We start from the raw sequence: 20,530 nt of genomic DNA, 5'->3' as shown, positions 1-20,530 counted from the left end.
TTGTCCCTTTGAACTCAGATGGACAGAAGCTATTTATTTCATAACAGTAGCATGAATCATGTTTATAGCATCAAAACAAGTATTTCCTGAAGAATTTTAGTTGTAAATATTTTTTTTCAGAGCAGACTTTTTTTTTTTTTTTTTTTTTTTAAATGGTTGGACAATCTACATACATTATTTATTACTTTATGGCACTATGGTATCGCAGCTCTCAGGGGAGAGGGCATCAAATAGGTAGCATGTCAGCTTCTTGGCCTGGAGGAGAGAGCACAGCATTAACAGGTTATAAGTGACTTGTTGAAAGACAAAACAATATTTAATATACCTGGTTGGGTGTTCATTCAATGTGTTGACAATAAATAAAAACCTAAAAATCAAAGCTAAATTATGATTTCATGGTATTTTTTGTTTTACCTCTTCGTCACTTTCTGGGTAGAAGATCATATTTTCCATGTTTTGTAAGTCTGGCCTCTCCTTGTAAATGCTGGAGTGACAATGAAAGAGAAGTTATTTATGTGTAAAAAAAAAAAAAAAAAAAATTGTCAATGTACGCGCACACTACTTTTTTTTCGTTCTCTTTTCCTATACCTTTTAAGGATCAGGCTTAAACCTGCCACAATCTTTTCCCCTTGAAGAGCCATGACGAGACACGGAGCCGTGTAAAAACGAGCCATCTTTTAAAGACACAAGAGACCAAAAGGAAATCAGCAGCTTGATTTCGCCGCCTGCATTAAAAGGAACCTGTTCAAAAAGCCACTTTACATTCCCCCACCTTCTCTCTTCCACTCTGTGACACCGCCAGTGTCTCTGCGATATGGTCCTGCTGCTCGTTGTCCAGTATGCTCATCCTCCCCGCCACCAGATGGCAGCCTGACCTCAGCAGCTGCTCCACCACCTCCAGCCGGGCCGCCGCCTGGCTGTGTGGTGGAGCGTTTAAGGCTATCAGCAGGCAGGTTGTCTGCCAGCGGGCTCTGTGTATCTGGGACCCTGGTACGAATAAACAAGCAAAACAGGACATTTGGTTTGTGTACAGTTTACAAAGGTCACCTGGAACTGAGTCATGTTTCAATACGCTTTCCTACGCAGGTCCTGCTAAAACCCAATAAATGATTAAATAATTTAAAGGAAGCAATCTTAGCTAAAAAAGAAAACAGACCCGTGCAATCTTTAACGCTTTAAAGTGAGTTCAATAAAATGACAATCCTCGGGACGATGTGCATTCCCTTGATTATGTATAGGGCATAGCTGCTCCCAGCAAAAAAATGGCCATTACGTAGAGTGCCTGCTTATGAAAACAAACCCAGAAAAGTAAATCCAGACCTCCGTTTGGTCCGGATGCCACAGAAACTGACAGACTTCCCTGGGCCGCGTGGGTCAGTGTGCAGCTCTGTTCACGCTCCACAGAGGCTGAAGGGTCCGAACACAAGCTGAGAATCTGAAACAAAACCAAAGTCTTTTATCAGGACTCAAAATAGAGCAGCTTCAATGTCTTTTCACCCACAGTCCGGTGTTCCATCATCCAAACCTGTTCCCGTCTCATGGTGCTGGTCTCAGTGCAGCAGAGCCCCTCTGGGAAAAACCTCTTCACATCCTCGATAGCTTGTTGATATGATCCTGATCCTGTAACAGCGGTTACTGACATCAGCATACATAGAAATCCTGCTCCTGAATGTGTTCCGTCTATGCAGCAAAGGACACTGATCACAGGTGCTATGACTGGGTCGTACCATAACAGGTCGTCCACGGGGACGAGTCCTCCTGGCCCAGCAAGTGCAGCAGACTCCTCACAGCGTTTTCTCCTTGGAGGCAGAGAGCCAGTGAGGAGCACTTGTTCTGCACACTTTCTGCAGGCGGTCGTGAAGTAGCATCACTTTTGTCCAGGCTCATTACCCGCAGGCTCACCAGAGTGAAGCCGCTCTGCTGGAGTTTGGAGAGTATTCGAGCCAGAGCGTGATCCCAGACTCTCGGTTCGAACAGGCAGACGGTGAGCAGCATCTGTGGATCTGAGCAGAAAGCGAACTGCTTTAAACTGTCCTCCAACACCAGTAGTTGAATACACGCCACAACAAGCTTACCGGGAATCAATTCGTGCTCAAAGAAGAAGAGGGACACTTGTCTGAGGGCCACTTCAGGTGTGGGTGACGTCAAGACATGCTGAGGCGGGTTCTGCGGTAGCAGCTTCCTCAGTGACGCAAAAGCATCAAAACCTCTCAGAGCGCACACCAGAGCCGGAGATGACATCAGAGCGTCCACGCTGCCGGAGCAGAGCTGCTCTCCCACCTCGTAGAGACTGAGCTCCTGGGCCTGAAATCGTGTCAACACGGGCAGCCACTTCAGGCCCAGCAGCTCAAACCCTGCATCACCTACAATATCAGTTAAACAAAAAAAAAAGCATTGTAATTACTGAGTGGCGTAAATTAAGAGGATTCTTTTGAAATAATTTACTCATACTAATTTGTTCATTTATTCAACTGTAGGGTTTGTGTGTTTGTTTACTGCTACCTCCACTACAGGCTGGGCTCTCAGAAATACAGTGAACTTGAATCACCTTCGGGCCCTTCTGTCAGCACACAGTGCAGGAGGCTCAGGCCTTGACTCATGCTCTTCCCACACAGGGTCAGAATCACCACCTGCTCCATGTCAGAAGTGGACGCACGGGACAGGATCACACCGGAAGGATCTGGCACTGCCCACATACACCTAACTAAAAAGAAAACTTGTGTAAAACATGTATATTGCAGAGGATCATCTTTTAGAATTTGCTCTGACCGTATATCTATAGTGCTGCTTACCAAAGAAGGAGTACAAGTTGCTGTTGTACAGCACAGTGTGGAAACACAATCTTGGCTCTACTGTGTGAACACCGTGACGCCTGGAGTGGATGCAACTCAGAAGCTTTTGAGCTTTGAATTCTCTCATTAGGGCTGAAACGGTGTGACAATCAGACAAGGTTATTTTAGGAGCAAAGAAAGACCTGCAGACAACAATGCCGACTGACTGCATTATCACGCGCACATTTTTACACATTACATGATTTGTGGAGATGAATTGTGCTGTGGCTATAACTTGAGATGGGATTTGAGACCTGATGGCAGACTAACACTGTGGCGCAACGCATTTTCTTTCCTCAGAAGTAACACCAGACAGCGAGAGGGCAACTTCAGCTCCTCCCGATCCGGGACGGCAGCAGGTGGACCGCAGAACACAGTCGTCTAGAAAGATAAATGCAAAAGGCTTCCATACTCAACGATGACAAATAAGTAAAAGAGTAACTCTTCCTATTCCTTCACTGTAGAGTCCTGCGCGTACGGTTCGCCCCCGAACGGCTGGACACCTGGCTCATCATTAGAAAAAGGCAAGCAAATATGTACCAAGATCACAATTTCGACTACGTTTTCCATTCTGAGATGAATGTCATGATAAGAGTAATTTCTACGCCTTGGCAAGAACCAAACTCACAAGTGCAAAATATATGATTATTATTGTATATCTGACTTTTTCTCGTGTGGTTATATGTATTTGTTTTGTTGTTTTGATTGATTCCTTCGAATGGTCTCATAGTCACATGTCATCTTGTTCCTCCTTGTTTTACACACAGTCCTTCTGACACTCTGTCCTCCGAAGGAGTATCTCAGGAGGTCTACCTGCAGGTTGGTGAGTCCCAGAACGGCGGCTCTGTTGCTCGGAAGCTGCAGCCTCTGCAGCCCGATGAGACCGAAGCCTCTGCGTTCACATGCAGCCAACACTTGGCCGTAGCAACACGGAGGCACAACAGGTGACACCACGAGGAGTAAGTCAGCTGGCCATCGGGGAGGGGGAAAGAGGGATTAGCAGCTGCACTCGAGTGAAAATCTTTTTATCCTTGCTTGCTGCAAACAAACAATTCCCCTCAGGACAGTAAATGCGAAAGTTGAAAATTAAATGTGGACACAAGCCAGTTTTCTACTGTGTGGCAGCTTTGACTCACTGGATTACTGTACCTTTAGTTGTAGCACACAGAAAGGAGGATGTTCTGCTTGAGTTTGACAGGCTGCCCTTGATTCTGTCATCTGAAGGTACAACGCTATGAAAAAAAAGAAGAAAAAAAAAAAAAAAAGAGAGAAAACATAGAGTAACTGATTAGAACATTATTGAAATTGAAAGAAAAAGCAGTGTCAGGGTAATAAAGGGATTGTGCTTTAGTATGTGCCAGCCTCATAGTCCCCTGACTTTAACATCACTGACAATATTTAGTGAGAGAAAATTCCTAAATCAGGAACAGAGAAACACTCTGCAAGCTGTTGTTGTGTTGATGTTGAATGACGCTTTTCCATTCTGAGATTTTGACGGCAGACCTGTTCAGACGCTGATTGTGATTCTGTGGACTTCCTCCTCCAAGTCTTCCTGAAAACCACAAGCACAGCTCTCTCTGGACTTCACTGGCCAGCTGAGGGGAGTGGACGATCAGAGGTTCTTGACTCCCGCAGTGCCGGGGGTTGACGGACGTTTTTTCTGCCTTTTCGGCGAGCAGAGGTCCTAAGGAACTAGTTAAGTCCTTCAACAGTGAGTGGGCATGAGGACCCCGAACAGCCAGCGCGAGGACGGGTCGACAGGTCTCATCAGTTCTCTTGTTACCTGGGACACTGCCTGAATGAGAGGAAGAGTTTTTTTTTTTAAATTTTAATTCAGTGAAGACACATATCCAGGCCGTCATGTGCGCCAGACCCAGTGAGGCGAGTAGAGGTACTGAGTAATTTAAAGAACAGACGGCATTATGTCCCACCAACACTGTTGCTCAGGAGCCCCTGAGGTGGATAAAGCAGCCGCAGGCCACACACATCGAGTCCTGAGTCGAGGACCAGCTGGAGGGTGTAGTGTGTTATGAGAGGATGTTGAAAGAAGCCACTGGAACCCAGAACAACTGATACCTACAAAAACCAAGGGAAAGATAACACAAATTCACTTACAGTTTAAAAAAAAAAAAATAAACTACAGCAAAGAGTGGACGACGCGCTCACCTCCGTGTGCAGCTCCTGTGACGTCTCTCTCCCCTTAGACACATGTTCCTGAGTCTCCACAGTCTGCCAGCAAAACCCCGGACCGAGATCAAATGACCAGTCTATAACCTGAAATACAAAGCCGGGGGAACAATATGCCGTCAACAAAACACGACATCATGTAAGTGCTCAGAAAGACTGTACGTTAAAGCGCACTCTCCGTAGCAACCCACCTTTTTGTTGGAGGTGGCAGAGATGAAACAATTCAAGCAGCATGAAGGCAGGTGGATGGGTGAGGCATGGGGTTGCTGTTCCAGCAGCTTTGTGAGCTGAGGTAGCCAGTTGGCAATTACGGTGAGCGAAGTCTCAGACAGGAACCTGCAGACGTGGTTGTAGAAAGGTGCACGGATGTCGCTGTCCCTTTTCTGCGGAACAAACAAACAAACAAAAAATACAAAATAAAATCTGTGTAAGTGTCAAACTCAAGGGACAATGTAAGTCAGTGCTTTTTGGTTTGTTTTCTCTTCACCCGTGGTGTATAGCAGTGATGAGCCACGGCTAGAACATGCAAAGCGAGTTCGCCCTCCGTCCACCGCTGCTGGAGTCCTGCAACCCAGAACGGGACTTCGTCTTCATCGTGACTCGGATCCGGGTCAGCCTACAAAACGCATGAATAATTGACCTGACACGGCGAGGCATGAACTCACCTTCACAAACAATATACTATGACATGCATCAGGAGCTCACTGACCAGAGACAGAAACCAAGCCACTAAAGCGTTGTAGATGTGTGACTTGGCTGCAGCTGGATGCAGATGTTTTCTTTTTCTGTCAGCTCTGTCACTGACCACACCAGGACTGGAGAGGTTGACAGTCAGCAGCATGCAGCTTTTGCTTTCATTATCTGCCGCTGGCAGCGTGCTGATTGACTCTGGATGAGATGCTTCCTGAAAAACAATTGATAATAAGTGTATGCAAATGTTCTGTAAATGTATCATTTTAAATTCTTTGGCACTTACAGACTCATCCAGAACATCAGTCCTCTCAGCAGCTGGCCGCTTCAGAGTCACAGATTTGTTTGGATGATGTTTTTTCAGTTGTTTAAGGATTTCAGACGTCTGCTTGACGTGCCGTCTTTGTAGGTCACTGTTGAACACATTCATCGTCATGGTTAAGACATTTGTTTACTGCTAATGATGTGCTGAATGAAAAAAAGAGAAAAACCCAAACCTCTGCTGCTTTGGTTCTTTGATTGAACTTTGCTCGACAGTCGGTGTGGGTTCCATTTCAGGTTTTCTGGACTTTACAATTGACTGTTGATCTCCACACAGATGTTGGGAGTGATAATCACCTGTGGACTCTACAGGTTGAGTTGGCCTGTCTTCCATTTCTTCTGCTTCCAAAAGATTTGTACATTTCTCCCAATATTTATTCCCATTTAAGTTCTTCTCCCTTAGTTTTTGAAGCAACATGCTCTTGCCAGTCCCTTTCCTGCAAGCAGAGAAATGACGACATGACCTGAAACAAAATGAGCTGAACTGAAGCATGACAAATATTTGTAATGCAGGACACAGTGTATTTACCTGCTGCCCTTTTGTGATCCAGTGTGCACTTTAAGATTGTGTTTCTCTGCAGGTGGTGATGCCCGGTGCGTGTTGTGTTTGGCTGGCGACTCAGGCTCTGATGAAAGATTTGGGGATGTTCTTGCTGGTTTTATTGAAGGATCAGGGGAACGCAAGTCAATATAAACAGTGGGACATTCCTGGTGGCTCAGCTGCAACTCTGATGCCGACTTTTCCAGTGATATGTTCCTCATATTATTTTGTCTGCAAGAAACAAACAGGGCAATTGTTATTATAATCTGACAATTTTGGTCATAAAACCTCAGCAGTGATTTGACTTACCTGATGCAGTTTGGACTTTTCACAGGCTCTGACAAAGACTGGTTCTTACAGAGAGCAAGAAGTCTCTTCATTGTATTTTCCTGTGACCGTTTTCTGTCACCATCTATCAACAACAACGCAAAATTATCCTTTCATAGTCCCACATCTTTTATTGATCAGCGTAGCTCCAGTGAAGTGTGTTATAACGACTTGCCTGCATGTGTTTCCACAGGTGCATCGGGTACATATTGTTGCGGAGACATCGCGTCCATTTTGAGATTTTGGAGGACATCATCCAAATCCCACTGGTCAAGCCTCTGAATGTAAGTGTCACGTGTAAATAAAAAAAAAAAAAAGTGTATGTTATGAAAAGGTACAGTTAATAGAGAATATTTACCTTTATGAACCCTAAGTGTGTAAGATTATTTGTCTCTTTTAACTTTTCAAACTCACCGCGAGTGAGAGAAAATGGAAACCCTCATCAGATTTTGTATTGTCCACATTTTCTTTTGAGGAGGCAGTCAGCCTGGCTTCATCGTTCAACGCTATACTATTGGTCTCACAAGCACCAGCCTTTAAGGGTGAAAGGAAAGGATGTTTGCATATGGCTTGGCTTGACGGTGGCCGCAGATTAATAGACCTATAACACACCTCAACATCCGTATCAGAGCGCTGAGCGCTGTTTTCTACTAAGTCATCTTCCTCAAGCTGTCTGCAAATGTCTTCTCGCCATGTCTGATTCACTGGTTTCAACAGCTCCTGATTGAGAAAACGCACACAGATATCAATCATTACCGGTCATGTTTTGCTTGGGGATCATGACTTTTACAATCAACTAACCTGTATTTCAGCATCTTCCACTGAAAAACTGTCAAAGTTTTCAGGGACCTTTAGGGAAAGCCCAGCCGGTCTTTGATATATGGTGACAATCTTGTCTTTCTCAGACTGTTACGTTAAAGGGACACATTATTATCTTTTGGTTATTTACATTTGTAAATCAAGTCGTGTATATATATATATATATTTTTTTTTTTTTTTTTTTGATCAGTTACTAGAAATTCAATTTTAAGAAAGAAAAAAAAAAAAAACAGCTTACTGATGAAAAATCGAAGTCCATGGAGGGTATATGCGGTTTAACTTTCTCCGAAATTGAATTCCAACACGAAGAATGATTAAAATCCATGTCTATCGGCCCAAAAACAAGTCAGCGAGTCAACTAAAACTACGTTTTGTAACGTTACCGTTGATGCGCCGCGCTGAAACGTTTTCTTGGTTACCATTGGCAACAGCAAACTTCCAGTCCGGTGCACGTGTACTCCGCAACAGTGTTGCGTTCAGGTGCTGCCAGATATATCGCAACTCAACGCGTCGCGCTCGTGAAACGCAGGAAAGTATAACTGAACAAACGACTACCCAAACGTCATAAAACTTGTGTTGTGTGTGTGTGTGTGACATGTTCGAGGTATGTTAAACTCTGTAGTCTATAAAATGTATACCCGTTGGCCATTGCTCTTTACATACATTCTTGGATGAAATTGCGCACTTTTGTGGTTAGCCGACGTCATTCAGGAAGTCAAAGCTCACTTGTTTTCAGCAGTGACAGCCCGGTCCCACTAATAGGTAACTAAACTGTGTTACGGCCTAATGTTTTTCAAATTCAAAGTCATTAAAATACCATTACAGTTTGATGCTTGCACAAAATTTAAAATAAGTAAAACTTTAAAATGCTCCAAATTATCAACAAAAAACAACAACTTTGCAATGCATCACATTTAAATCTGTTTTTATTAAATAAATCCAGCAAATCCATCTCCATATCGAGCAACTCCACCAAAGAAGTGAAACTCTTTACAGTCCATCATATTCTCTAATATTAACATGAATTGAATTGTTACAAACCAGTTGTTGTGGATTGGTTCCATCAAATTGTCTCTTTTTCTGAAGTGTTGACAATTTTGCCAACTGTCATCACCCACATCTACAATTACATGTTCACGTTTAACTTTAACATATGGAAAAGAAATATAGGTTGGTTGATCTTTTCTTTGGAGAAAAGTTTCAGCACCCCCCCAAATATTTTTTTTTAGAAACAAAGAACATCTTCTGTTAAGGCATCAGATGGTTTAAAATGTATCTGTTGTTAATTGATATGAAATAAGAACCTGAAACATATACCAGTATTACAATTTAAATGTTGAAATTAATGTGAATAAATTTACACTGATGAAAATATAGTATAGGAAGCAGTTTTGCAAGTTTCTCTATTGGGTACCAACCATTTCCCTAAACATGTCTTCTTAGCAGCTTTGAAAATGTTCACTGTCCACATCCCGGAGGTCTTGACCAGCTACTCGTGGTGGGCTGGTGCACGTGATGTTGTTGTATATGGTTATGGTTGTGTCCGGCTCTTCACCCTCAGCGTGAGTTTCCACTCGTCGAGGTATCACAAGCGGACTCCTCAAGCTGTAGTTTCTGAGTGTGAGGGCGCCGCAGTCACATTTCCACCGGTTTCCTGACAGCAACAGTTTTTCCATGATCTCTGAGAAATCAGGGGTCATACTTGTCAAGGCATTTGCTCTCAGGTCCAGATAGCGCAGCCTTGGAAGAAGCTGCTTTGTGCCATTCTGCAAAAACTGTCGACATTCGTTGTTGGACAGCAGCAAGTACTCCAAATTCTTAAGGCCAGAGAATGTTTGGGTTGTGAGAACCTCCAGGTTGTTGAAACTCAAGTCCAGTCCCAATAGGCCTACCAGATCCACAAAGCTCTGATATTCCACCGCAGAGATATTGTTGTGCTGCAAGAAAAGCCTCCGTAAACCCGAGAGTCCAGTAAAAGCATGAGTTGTGATCCTTGTAAGGCAACCTCTGTCCAGATGTAGGCTGTGAAGCTTGGAAAGACCTTTGAACACTTGGTCTGGCAGACTTTGGAAGCAGCTCCCAGAGAGGTTGATGACAGCTACATGTGAGAGGCCTGTGAAACTACCCACTTGTGCTTCCTGCACTTGATTGTACTCCAGCTCTAGGACCTCCAGGTGGCCAAGCCCCTCAAAGATCCTCTCCCCCAGAGTTCGAATCCTGTTGTAACTGAGTCGCAGTTCTTCTAAGTACTGCAGGTCACGGAAAGTCCTGGGCCTTATCCCAGTGATCGAGTTGTTGGAAAGACGCAGCACATGAAGACTGTGCAGGCCCAGGAAAGTGTCGTCATGGAGAGAAGTCAGTTTGTTGTTCGTCAGATCCAGCCATCTCAGCGACTTCATGCCCACAAAAGCTCTGGGTACCACTGTCACTATCTGATTCTGGGCCAGGTAAAGCTTCTGCAGTTTAGGGAGCTTAAGAAATACATTAGCTTTGATGACCTTGAGATAATTTCCAGTCAGATCCAACTCTTTAAGCTCAGCAAGATTTTGAAAGAGCTGTGGCTGCAAGTAAGCAAGTCTGTTCCCTGCGAGAATGAGCTCTCGTAGGCCTTGCAGGTCATGGAAAGCTGTCTCCGGTAAGACTGTTATTGAGTTCCACCCAAGGTTGAGAAGCCACATGTGTGAGAGTCCTGCAAACAGTCTTTCCTCAATGCGACCGAGCTGGTTGTTGTGCAGACTAAGTGAAGCAAGGTTGGGTGTATTCTGGAAGATTATACCTGGCAACACCCTGACACGGTTTCTCTCGAGGTGAATGTGTGCCAGCGACCTAAGGCCTTTGAAAGCCTGAGGGTCAAGGGTCATCAGCTGACCATTCTGCAGGTTCAGAAAGTCCAGGTTGGTGAGGTCCCTAAAAGATGCCGCTGGCAGCGAGGTGAACAAGTTGCCATCCAGCCAGAGAGTATGAGTGGATGGTGGCATGTCAGTTGGCACTTGGGTAAGGTTACGAGCACTGCAGTACATGTTGAGCTCCAAGCTGTAGTCATCGTGCAGACAGGTGCACACCTTGGAGCAAGGAACGGGATCTTCGGCCACCTTCTCCCCTGCTGTGTCGGAGTCTGGCAACACCAGTGATGTTCCCAGTACCCACACAACCAGCAGCACAATGGTTTGCATACCAGCTGTGGATAGAATATCAACATCATAATTAAAATAGCCCTTAAATTCAAACAGAAAAAAATATTGTCTTTGAAACAAGTACCTTCCTATTTTTGTCATTTTCAAAAGAACTTTAAAAATTTTATCGTTTTCACGTGTAAAGATTGCTTACCTTTAAGTCTCAGAGGTCTTAATTTGAGGTGGACAGGCTGTGGAATACTGAAAGACTGACGCTTGTGCAATTGTTTGCATTCTGAATGGAAAGTCTGCCAAGCCCCCAAACCTTTTTTAAGTGAAGTGCGCTGAATGTGTACTATTAACCCATTCATTTCCTTTAGACTTGACAGTAAATGTCCATATACTGACCCTTTTTCTCAGAGTTCTCTGTTACATTTTCTTGGTTGCCTTTCACCAATATCAATGCTCAATTCAGTGCCATAAACAGATGTCCTTACTGATTATACTATTATAGTCTGTAAAATGAAAAATATACTTTACATGGCTTCAGTAAGGCCTGAATTTAATTCCTATGTAAAATATTATATATATATGTATATATATATATACACACATGTATTTTTGTTATTCATAACTTTTCCTCCCATGTACAGTGTTACTAACCCAAAAAAGCCTTCACCATGAGTGGCGTTTGGGTATTTACTAAAGTCCTGTCACTGAGTGTATTTACTGTAGGTTTTAACTGATATAGTGGTAAAGAGATAAGATGAACCCAGTGCCCTGGACCCTTGACTGAGTTAATAACTGTCTCCTTTTTTTTGCCTGTACTTAACACTTGATCAAAGGAACATTTGACAAAGGATAAAATGACGCGAGATTGTTTTTAATGGCTTTATTCAAACTTGGAAGTGTATACCACGTATTAAATATGAATTCAAGCATCACCTTTGCCTTAACACCTTATTATATATTATTATATTTGAATATTATCAACTACACACACTTGTCTGCACAATGACAGCAGCTGCATGTGACTGACACTTCATAAAAACTAAAATGCCAGTGCCATCACTGCTTCATCCACTCGGCTGAAAGTGCAGGATGAGTTCAGTTTCAGGGGTCCATTTCCTAATCACATCTGTTATTGTAATGACTAACTTTCTGTTTACTCTTCTTCTTGGTATCTGGGTTCTTTAGATAACCATGAACTGGTCATGCTCTAAAGGACAACCAAATCTAGATAATATTTGCTTTGCATTGTGCTTGCACATGAATTTCATCGATTGACTTGCCCACACTGGATTTGTAACCCTGTGAAGGAACTAATACATCGTCTTAAGTTTCTAATGTCTGTCACACAAATCTGGTGAATGACTTGGCAAATTGTTATCAGGTAGGTACGATTCATGAAGCACAACACACCCTTACCTCCTTCCTAGAGTTACACTTTAGATTTACTTACAAATCTTATCAAAACATTTTATTTACATGGTAGATAGTAGTTATTTTTATTTAAGTCATGGTCCAAATCAGATTGAGATTTCCTGAATTCAATGTTTCAGATTTGATCTAAAAATCAACATTTTTAAATGTGCAGATAATGTTTGCTGAACATATTTTTTATTAAATAATACATATGACAGTAAACAGACTGATTCTCAAGTATATTTTCTGTTTTTGTGGAGCAACAATTTCGAATTTTTTTCTCGTGATAAAACACATTTATGTCTTATTCCAAAAATAATCAAATGTTGTGTGTCATATCAATTATGTCATATGTAAACACGACATGTCTTCATTGTCCTTTTTAAACACTCTAATCCTGATGAAATTTCGAACCTGCACTGAGAAGACGGAGAGCTGAAATTCCTTTTATTTTTTTATTTCTCTTGCCAGTAGGGAGCACTGCTGGTCTGTTGTCATATCTTGGTCCAGCAGCTTGTATCATTTGTTTGTAAAGGGCTCTCCTAAGCTTCTCAAGAAACACAGTTTCTTGAATGCTAAATAGAATATGAGCAGAAGTGATAAGAAATTGATTTTTAAACATATTTCATTTATAGACGTCATGCTAGACGTTGCTCTCGTAACTGTTGATGTCTTTGGCCACCGCTCACAGGCCGCACTATTTCAACAATGAAGATGTATTTTAAACGTAGTTCGGTTTTCTTTAGTTTTTCGTTTCATAGACTGAATATCAAACCATTCTACATAGAAAGAATTAAAACAGTGCAGTTTTTACTGCTGTTTCAGTCCAAATAAATTGCCATGCAGAATGGCTGCCATTGTGAGTTGTTTCATGATTGTTGCTCCCCTAACAAACATCTCTAATTGGCTCATTCCCCGGCACTCAACCAGACACAAAGGTTTCCAGCTTTGTCAGTTGCCGTGGGCTCTCTGAGTGGAGGAGAGGAGTCTCCTCCTGCGTTGCCTCTCGAAGGATCATTTTCTCAAATAATTCTGGATAAATTTTGTGCCTCCGCATCAGCGGAGAACAGGTCTGAAAGGCATGATGTCAATCTAAATTGGATAGATGCATGCTGATCAGGGCTGAAACTCTTCGTACCCAGTCCGTCACTCAACTGCTCTGCAAAGATATGTCAGGGATCGCTCGACATGTAATGCCAGGGAAGCTCATTACAAACATTTAGCATCCATTCAAACATTAACTGAGCATAATGAACCCCAGGATATATTTAGCTTTCATAGGCTTGTTTAGGTCAGGCATGTTTAATGATTGTCTGTAAACATCATTGGTATTCATCCAAGGTTTTATGTGTAGTATATTCAGTGTACTTATTTATTTCATTGTGTAGATTAAAGTCAAAGTCTTGTTTCACAAATGAGGTAAATGATCTTTTTAATAAACCCATCCTCCACGTCAACTTTAACTTTCGCTCACGTAAAACACAGAATCACCATAATCATATCATCTGCAGAACGTGGCCATATGTGTCCATTCCTAACTGGAATAATGTCCAAACATGCCTATCTCACCGGTAAGAAATTCCATATTCATTTTGGTGGGAATGGATTCTTGGCGTGGGCAGGTGGAGATATAAATTTGTCACTGCACTGACTCAGATGTTGGTGCTTGTTTTTTTTGTTTTTTTTATTATTATTATTATTTTATAAATAAGCTTCTGTCCAAGTGTTTGTACTCAGCGGTGATTTGCCTTTGAAACCGTACAGCTTTTCCTGTTGCTTTGTCATGCTTAAAACAGTGTATGATAAAAATCAGTACTAAAAAGGTTCACTAAGGTATTACCTGATGTGTTTTTGTACAAAGACAGCCAAACACCACCGTCCATTCCCAGGTGAGCCTCAGATAAGTACATAAAAGCCAGCTGAATGTAGGAAACTGAACCTCATCATCGAACAAGTCATATAAAGCGGCAGATTACTCCCCCTGTGATGGTGCAGTGGGCTTCTGGATACGCATAATGTTGGACCCTCCTGTTGGTCTCATCTGCTGCACATAACATGATGTACAGTAGTGCATGGAGGACAGCCAAAGGAATTACTTTCATGTGTTGTGTTGCTTTAAAAGGGCCAGAACATCGAACAAGGAAAAGGAAAGGTTAAAGGATGGAGCTCTTTTATTATTCGCTGGTAGTAGCCAAGCAGAGAGACTTAATTGACCGCAATTATTTTCCTGGTCCTTAACACAGACCGAAAGTGAGAACAGTCCAGCTTCATACTTGCGTACATACTTCATACATACACATACATTAAGTTTCTTTTATTGAATGACAGCACGCTCAGTCAACAGTGCCCTCCACTGGTAGAGTGTTGGGCTATGAACTTGTCCCAATAATTTAAAACTGAACAAAGACAAACATGTCCTTATCGAGAGAGTCCAGCTTCATAGCACGTTTGTTCAGTGGCCTTTCACCCATCGAGGTGACAGCGGTTCAGTGCTGCTCCGAACCCCATAGTGCCACCTCACCCTTGGACAGCAGAAGACCCTCAGCAACCCCCTGCAGTGGCTATTAATAACGCTCGCGGCTGCCAGTCAGGAGAATGCATTGGCTTTGTCTTGACATCTGGAAGGTGATGGAACTCAGCTGCTGTTCGTAAATTGATTGTGATCATTGCGACCAGAGCCAATCATCGCAGCTGATAACGAGATTGAGCCTAATGACTGTAACAGCTGGATTCCTGCCTCGCTGCTGCTAAATCTTATTTGAGCTATAACATTAAAACATTAATACCTGTGGTAAATAATTAGACAAAATACATGCAGACTATACAGTATTGTGCCTAAGCATAGTACTAACCTGTAAACCTCATATATGTACATAATAATGAGGCTTTGCAAGTCAGATTCATGTACATTTAAAATAGAGATTATGGTAAATACTTAAAAATACAGAATTTTAACTTTTCTTAAGAAAAAGAAAAGAGCCTGTTTTGTAACAAAACAAAAAACGGAAAAAGGCTTTCAGGATTTACAATCTCAGGAGCTTGTTTCCCAGAAGGATTAATGAGGATGTTGGGAGTTTAAGTAGTCATTTAATAGTGGACAACAGTTTTTAATAACTTTTTAGATACACTGTCCCTATTTCTGTGATTTCTTTTTATTCAGAAGTAGTGTTTACGCAACATTTTATTGTGTGCTTTTATGATGAAATATACCTGTTTGCAGAGTTGCATCATCTCTCTAGCCAGCTAAGTTACACTCTCAGTAAGTTAGGAGCATATCTGAAATATATTTTATTTTGTGTATGTACTTAATTTGAATGTAACTTTAAACTGATGCTGACTGTTGTAAACTACAAAAACTGCCAATTTGTTGGCTTTCAAGAAAAATGCTTTTTCCAACTTAACGTCATTAAAGCTCCACTGAAACTCTTTTCTTTTTTCTCTCTATCATCCTCTCTTGTGAAGGTATGCCCAGCGGATTCACTAATGTGGAGGAAACCTTTGACTTTGCTGAATAACCTTGAAGACGCCCAGGCAATGTTAGCTGAAGAACACAAGTGAGAGAGAGAGACACACACAATCAAATACATTTCAAAGTCTGTCTGAATTAGCAGCCAGGAGGAGACCTGGATCTCTTCCAGAGGAAGAAAGAAAAAGCAGCTGATGAATCCCAGTAGAGTCTTAGAAAATCCATAGCTTCCTTCAGGTATCGCTTTCATTTATTCATTTGTTTATATATGTCACAACACCTTAGGATGACAGGCAAACATATTAATTGTGAAATTAAATTAACGTTTTATTTATTATGTGCTTGAAGCTTGAAGCTATACTTTTTGTTATCTTTTATGTGAAAAAAATACAGAGTCTTATAAGCAGGTTGAGCCCAACATAGGGCTGACAAGTACACGGCTACATTCTTATATGGAAATGTTTTTTTTTTTTTTTTTTTTTTTTTACAGGACTTTGTCTATAGAACTGATTTAATTCAGATGCATTGCACTGAATGTTATTTTGAACAGTGAGATTTTCATTTTCCACTGCAGATGTGTCCACATGTTAGAGTGATCCCACTTTGGAGTCAGGGCCATCGACATCTTGATTTATGCGGGGCAAATGCACAAACATAGCAACAGGCTCAGCTGAAGCATCTGTCAAAGTCTGATGACATATTATGAACTTGCTATGTCTAACGTGAGTTATCAGCTCCTCTGCCTTTTTGCCATGCTGCTGCAATTTTGAATGCAGAGCAGATCTGGGTTCGAAGCTTAGTTGACAGCAGTTGCAGCTCAAGTGGCATCCGAAAAGTAAAGCCACAGTCCTGATCTGAACACAAAATCCAGGAACCGCTGCTTTTCTTCTGACTGTTAAACTTATGCAACTCTTCCTTTTTTGTTTCTTGAGACACTGTGATATCAGGAAACAGCTCCCTTAATAATACCAAAACATTACTTTTAGTGGGCCAGTCCACCAGTGTGGATCAGCATGTTTGTGCACTTGACATCAATTATCCAAATGACAGGGAAATATCCGCCTTTTGCGACTTCTTGTCAAAATTGAACATAATCTTTGCAACAGCCCTCCAAAAAAAAAAAAATCTTTATCTTTATCTTTATCCCTTTCTAATAGCAAAAAAATATTTGCTATGTCTCCTTTATACTCATGTTCTTATATGCTTTTATGACTTTACTTCACTTGTCAACAGCCATGACTTCAGTTTGTTTTTTTTTTTTTAACAAGCCCTCAGCAGTGAGTGAACAGCCGTGACAAACACCAATGTTTCTGAAATACCTTTCTTTTCTCAACAATAATAGTGTGATACTTCCTTTTTATCCGCTTTAAAACTTGACTGTGACCCATATATCTGATATTTTGTCTCTTGGAACTTTTCATTGCTCACTCTCAGCTGGAAATGTATGTCTATATATGTATGTTAGTGTGGTAATGTATGATACTATCTGACATACTCCTCTGTGTGCACCTGTCATATCATATTGGTGGCAGATGTATTCTTCCCAATGAGGTCAAGTGTGACTGGCTTTTTTTTTTCTTGTGATTAAAGCAGATATTAATTAGCGATTGCGGCAGTTTGGCACAAAACATCTGTCAGTCTATTTTTCTGATATTTAAGCAGCATTTTTTAGATTATGGTTGTTTTTTTCTGTAGCTTAGACAAAGTTGTTGTTCATCATTTCAGGTTTGTACAATAATCAGGGCGACATATAAATCCACATAAAGCACAGCAAGTCTGCAGACAAATGTCAATTAAATTCTTTTAGTACATGCTCCAATTCATTGGAAATGTAAGACACCCCAATTCCTCATAACCATTTATTCTGAAATGACCTATTTGTTCATCATATAAGCAGGTGAAAATGTGTCATTGCAGGTTAATAAAAATGGTTGTGTGTTATCAATCCGTAGCCCACGGCTCCTGCTCCACATTTAGGGTAGTAGAGTGAATAAATGTGGATGGAAGTGTAGGTCAATAATAAAAATAAATAACACTGTGCCTGTGGGATGAGGGGAATAATTGAATAGTTCCTTTTCTTAAGACAGGGATTGTAGCACACACATTATCACTCCAACAAGGTTTTATTGTAAAGCCACTGTTCTTGTTTCTAATTGCTCATGACGAGACTTGTCACCACAGGCTATTGCATACAGTAAAACTGTCCTCTCTTCAGCTTTATTTGAAACTTTAATAACAGAGCCTCAGCAGCTGAACAAAGCAGTTTTGTTTCATGCAACTACATGACAAAATATCAATTTACTGTATCTCCAGCTACCCAAACAAAGATCATACGAGGATTCCTAGTGAGCAAAAGCTCAAGTTTCAGAGTGCTGAGGGAGGATATTCTTAGAAACTAACAACACCCTCTTCCTTTTTGTCAGATTTACTTTTGCAAACAGAATTCACTTTAGATTGTGAATAAATGAATTATTTAATAGTCCAACAGTAGTTTCACTGCAGAAGACCTTGTTTTGGCTGACTACATTGGCCCTGTTTCTGCCTTTTTTAAATATTGGCAACTGTTAAGCTCCTCTGGAGCAATACAAGGCTGCTTCATTCCATGTCATTTTATTTGGGCTGTAATCTTCACAGTTTTGTTGGCCTCCTGGCTGAGAATGGTTTCTGTAACGGGCTGGTGTCAGTTATTTTTAATGAATAAAATAGGCATGTTGTTTTCTCTGAGACATTTCATTTGCACTCAGTAAGTTGTGTTTGTCGTGTTAATGAGGGATTATTTTTGGTGGTGGAGGCCAAAATAACAGCAATGTGCATTTACATTTTTTTTTTTTTTTTTTTTTTTTTTAAATCTTAGTTATTTGTTAAGTATCTATTGAGGTGTAAATTGTAATGAGGCAAGGTTGATTTGTGGATCTGAAATCTGAACTAAAGCCAGGTTTCATAAATGCCTTTTTGGCGTCTTCATCTCCAAAGAAAGTCGAGGACTTTATACTGTTCAGTGTATTGTGTGACTTTGTGACAGATCCGTCACAGAGGACTGATAAAGCGAAGGTGAGAGGCCTCATGGAATGAGTGCGAAAGAAAGAAATGAGATAAAGAGGTTTGGCCAGTCTCCGAGCACATTGAGACCGAAAAATTATAAGCTGTATCTGTGACCCGAGTTGAACTGTCAGCACCGAATGAAGCAAACAGAGACTGACAAGAAAAGGAAGGGGATTGAATTAATACACATGACATTTTTAAGTCCACTGAGGAATCTTTCTTTTTTAGTTTAGGTGTTTGTACTGAACATGTACTGAACAGAAAGATCAGAGGGGGAGAAGTAGTGAAACAAAAATAAACCTTACGGAAGACTGTGCCCTTTGTTGCTTTCCGAAAGCCTGTTAGTCTCCAGTTTAATTTCCTTGTGACCCAGAAGGTTTCCAACCAAGTATCTGAAAGTATTTCATCAGCTTGATCTGTGCCGTTAGTCCCACTCTCCATAACATTTCTTGATTAACCATGATCAAACTCAGAGCTCTATAGTTTTGATGTAATCAGACTAACCTTAGTTATTTTCTGATTTTAAGCTTCAATTGTTGACTGCACCTCAGTGACACATTTATGGAATCAGTTCACATTTACTTTTGTCTTAAATCTTTGCAAGATGTCTCCTTGATGAAGCTATTGTGTTGAATTTGAGGCTTGCATCTACTGATGTTTAATTGTGGGAACCAAAACCATATTGAAGTAGAGATTTTGTAAATGAAATGGTCACTGTAGACTCATGACCCAGCTGCAAAATCGCTTTACTCACTGAGCTGTTCAAAAAAAGGATCTGAGACACTAAGATAGTGGCCTTTCTATCTCGAACAGCCAAAGCATGAAAGGTTACTCTTTACTTTGAAGACTTAGACTGTTTCACCAACGAAACCTAATAGAAATGAGATTAGTCAAGCTTCGTATGAAGTAACAGGTCTCTCCTGAAGGCTTAAGACTTATCTGTCATTAGTTCACTCATTCATTACATCTCCATCTCAGTCACTGAACTAAGTCTCTGCTGCAGTTAACATTGTGTGCAACTGCAACAGTTTTTTTTTTTTTTTTTATTTTTTTTTTAAAGCAAATCCATTATTCCCTGGAGACTTCTAATACATTTCTTGGTTTATGTGACCTCTGTGTTGGAGGCATCGGTTTGATATCCTCGTGAATTAAGCAAGAAATAGCGAAGTGCAGGTTTGAATCATAACTTTAATTTGACCGAATACAGTGTGGCAATTGAATAATACAAATTGTAATAATATGGGGAAATTATTTGAGGCCAAGTTATCACAAACTTCGTAAAGTCAGAGTTGAGTGAAAATATACAGAGTATCTCAACACTGCCTATTGCAAAATAACATGATGACCTTTCTTTCTGCTTTGAGCAGGAAGAAAGACTTTTCCGGTGTCTCTGTCTGCTTGTCTTGCTCTTGGAGGAGCTCCCCATTCCTAATCTCTGTGCGCCTCCTTTCAGAAACTCTCAGATTTTGCTCCAAGCTGCTTCGCTTGCTTTTGCAGGAGCACAATAATCTGCACTATTTTTCTCTGTATTGGCTTGGATAATGGATTAATTTGGAACATTGACAGCCTATTCTGGTATCTATTTATGTGAAGGAAATTTTGTCCCTCATGAACCATCTGGCTCGACTGCAGCACAGTGGAAAATTATGACCATCTCGTAATGTATTCTCTCCTTTCATAGTTAACATATTGTAGTTCCCTGTAGATTCACGAGTATAGCACAGTCTTTGTAGATTTAGTTATTAGCTTATTGTATTCATGAAGAGCA

General features: G+C 41.1%; 2 protein-coding genes across 5 annotated transcripts in view; both read right to left on the bottom strand.

Moving 5' to 3' along the window:
• igfals (insulin-like growth factor binding protein, acid labile subunit) overlaps positions 1-11,114 on the bottom strand; it is a 222,849-nt gene extending 211,735 nt beyond the window's left edge. The window contains exons 1-2 of one of the 2 annotated variants that reach the window (XR_011311676.1): positions 11,044-11,114; positions 8,629-10,894 (exon numbers count right to left, since the gene is read on the bottom strand). Coding sequence is in view for 1 of the 2 variants with exons in the window: in XM_069715600.1 (XP_069571701.1) it covers positions 9,156-10,889 (1,734 nt within the window). In the remaining variant the exon portion in view is untranslated. Of the gene's footprint in view, positions 1-8,624; positions 10,895-11,043 lie in introns of those variants that run through there. The other variant, XM_069715600.1, reaches the window with a different exon arrangement.
• LOC138630942 (dynein axonemal assembly factor 8) lies at positions 13-7,451 on the bottom strand. Of its 3 annotated transcripts, XM_069715606.1 has the most exons (25): positions 7,312-7,451; positions 7,073-7,175; positions 6,880-6,982; positions 6,559-6,801; positions 6,206-6,466; positions 5,995-6,121; positions 5,728-5,922; positions 5,506-5,634; positions 5,210-5,401; positions 4,998-5,105; positions 4,763-4,907; positions 4,335-4,626; positions 3,981-4,063; positions 3,645-3,799; positions 3,086-3,212; positions 2,793-2,924; positions 2,549-2,704; positions 2,076-2,363; positions 1,728-2,003; positions 1,526-1,620; positions 1,321-1,435; positions 773-987; positions 589-674; positions 415-484; positions 13-255 (listed from the first exon to the last, which is right to left on the bottom strand). In XM_069715606.1, the coding sequence occupies exons 2-25, from the start codon at positions 7,128-7,130 to the stop codon at positions 187-189; spliced, it is 3,720 nt and encodes a 1,239-aa protein (XP_069571707.1). In that variant the 5' UTR covers positions 7,131-7,175; positions 7,312-7,451; the 3' UTR covers positions 13-186. The 3 variants fall into 3 exon arrangements, with proteins under 3 accessions (XP_069571707.1, XP_069571704.1, XP_069571706.1); XM_069715603.1 differs by having other exon boundaries at positions 1,728-2,363; XM_069715605.1 differs by lacking the exon at positions 7,312-7,451 and having other exon boundaries at positions 1,728-2,363; positions 7,073-7,177.
• Positions 11,115-20,530: the final 9,416 nt, after the last annotated feature.

Source organism: Brachyistius frenatus, unplaced genomic scaffold, assembly GCF_029030835.1.
Source record: "Brachyistius frenatus isolate BFR_SWC_R1_liver_20210118 unplaced genomic scaffold, ASM2903083v1 Contig_144, whole genome shotgun sequence".
Classification (NCBI taxonomy): domain Eukaryota; kingdom Metazoa; phylum Chordata; class Actinopteri; family Embiotocidae; genus Brachyistius; species Brachyistius frenatus.
Note: the sequence above shows the minus strand (reverse complement) of the source record. Positions and strands in the feature narration are given on the sequence as shown.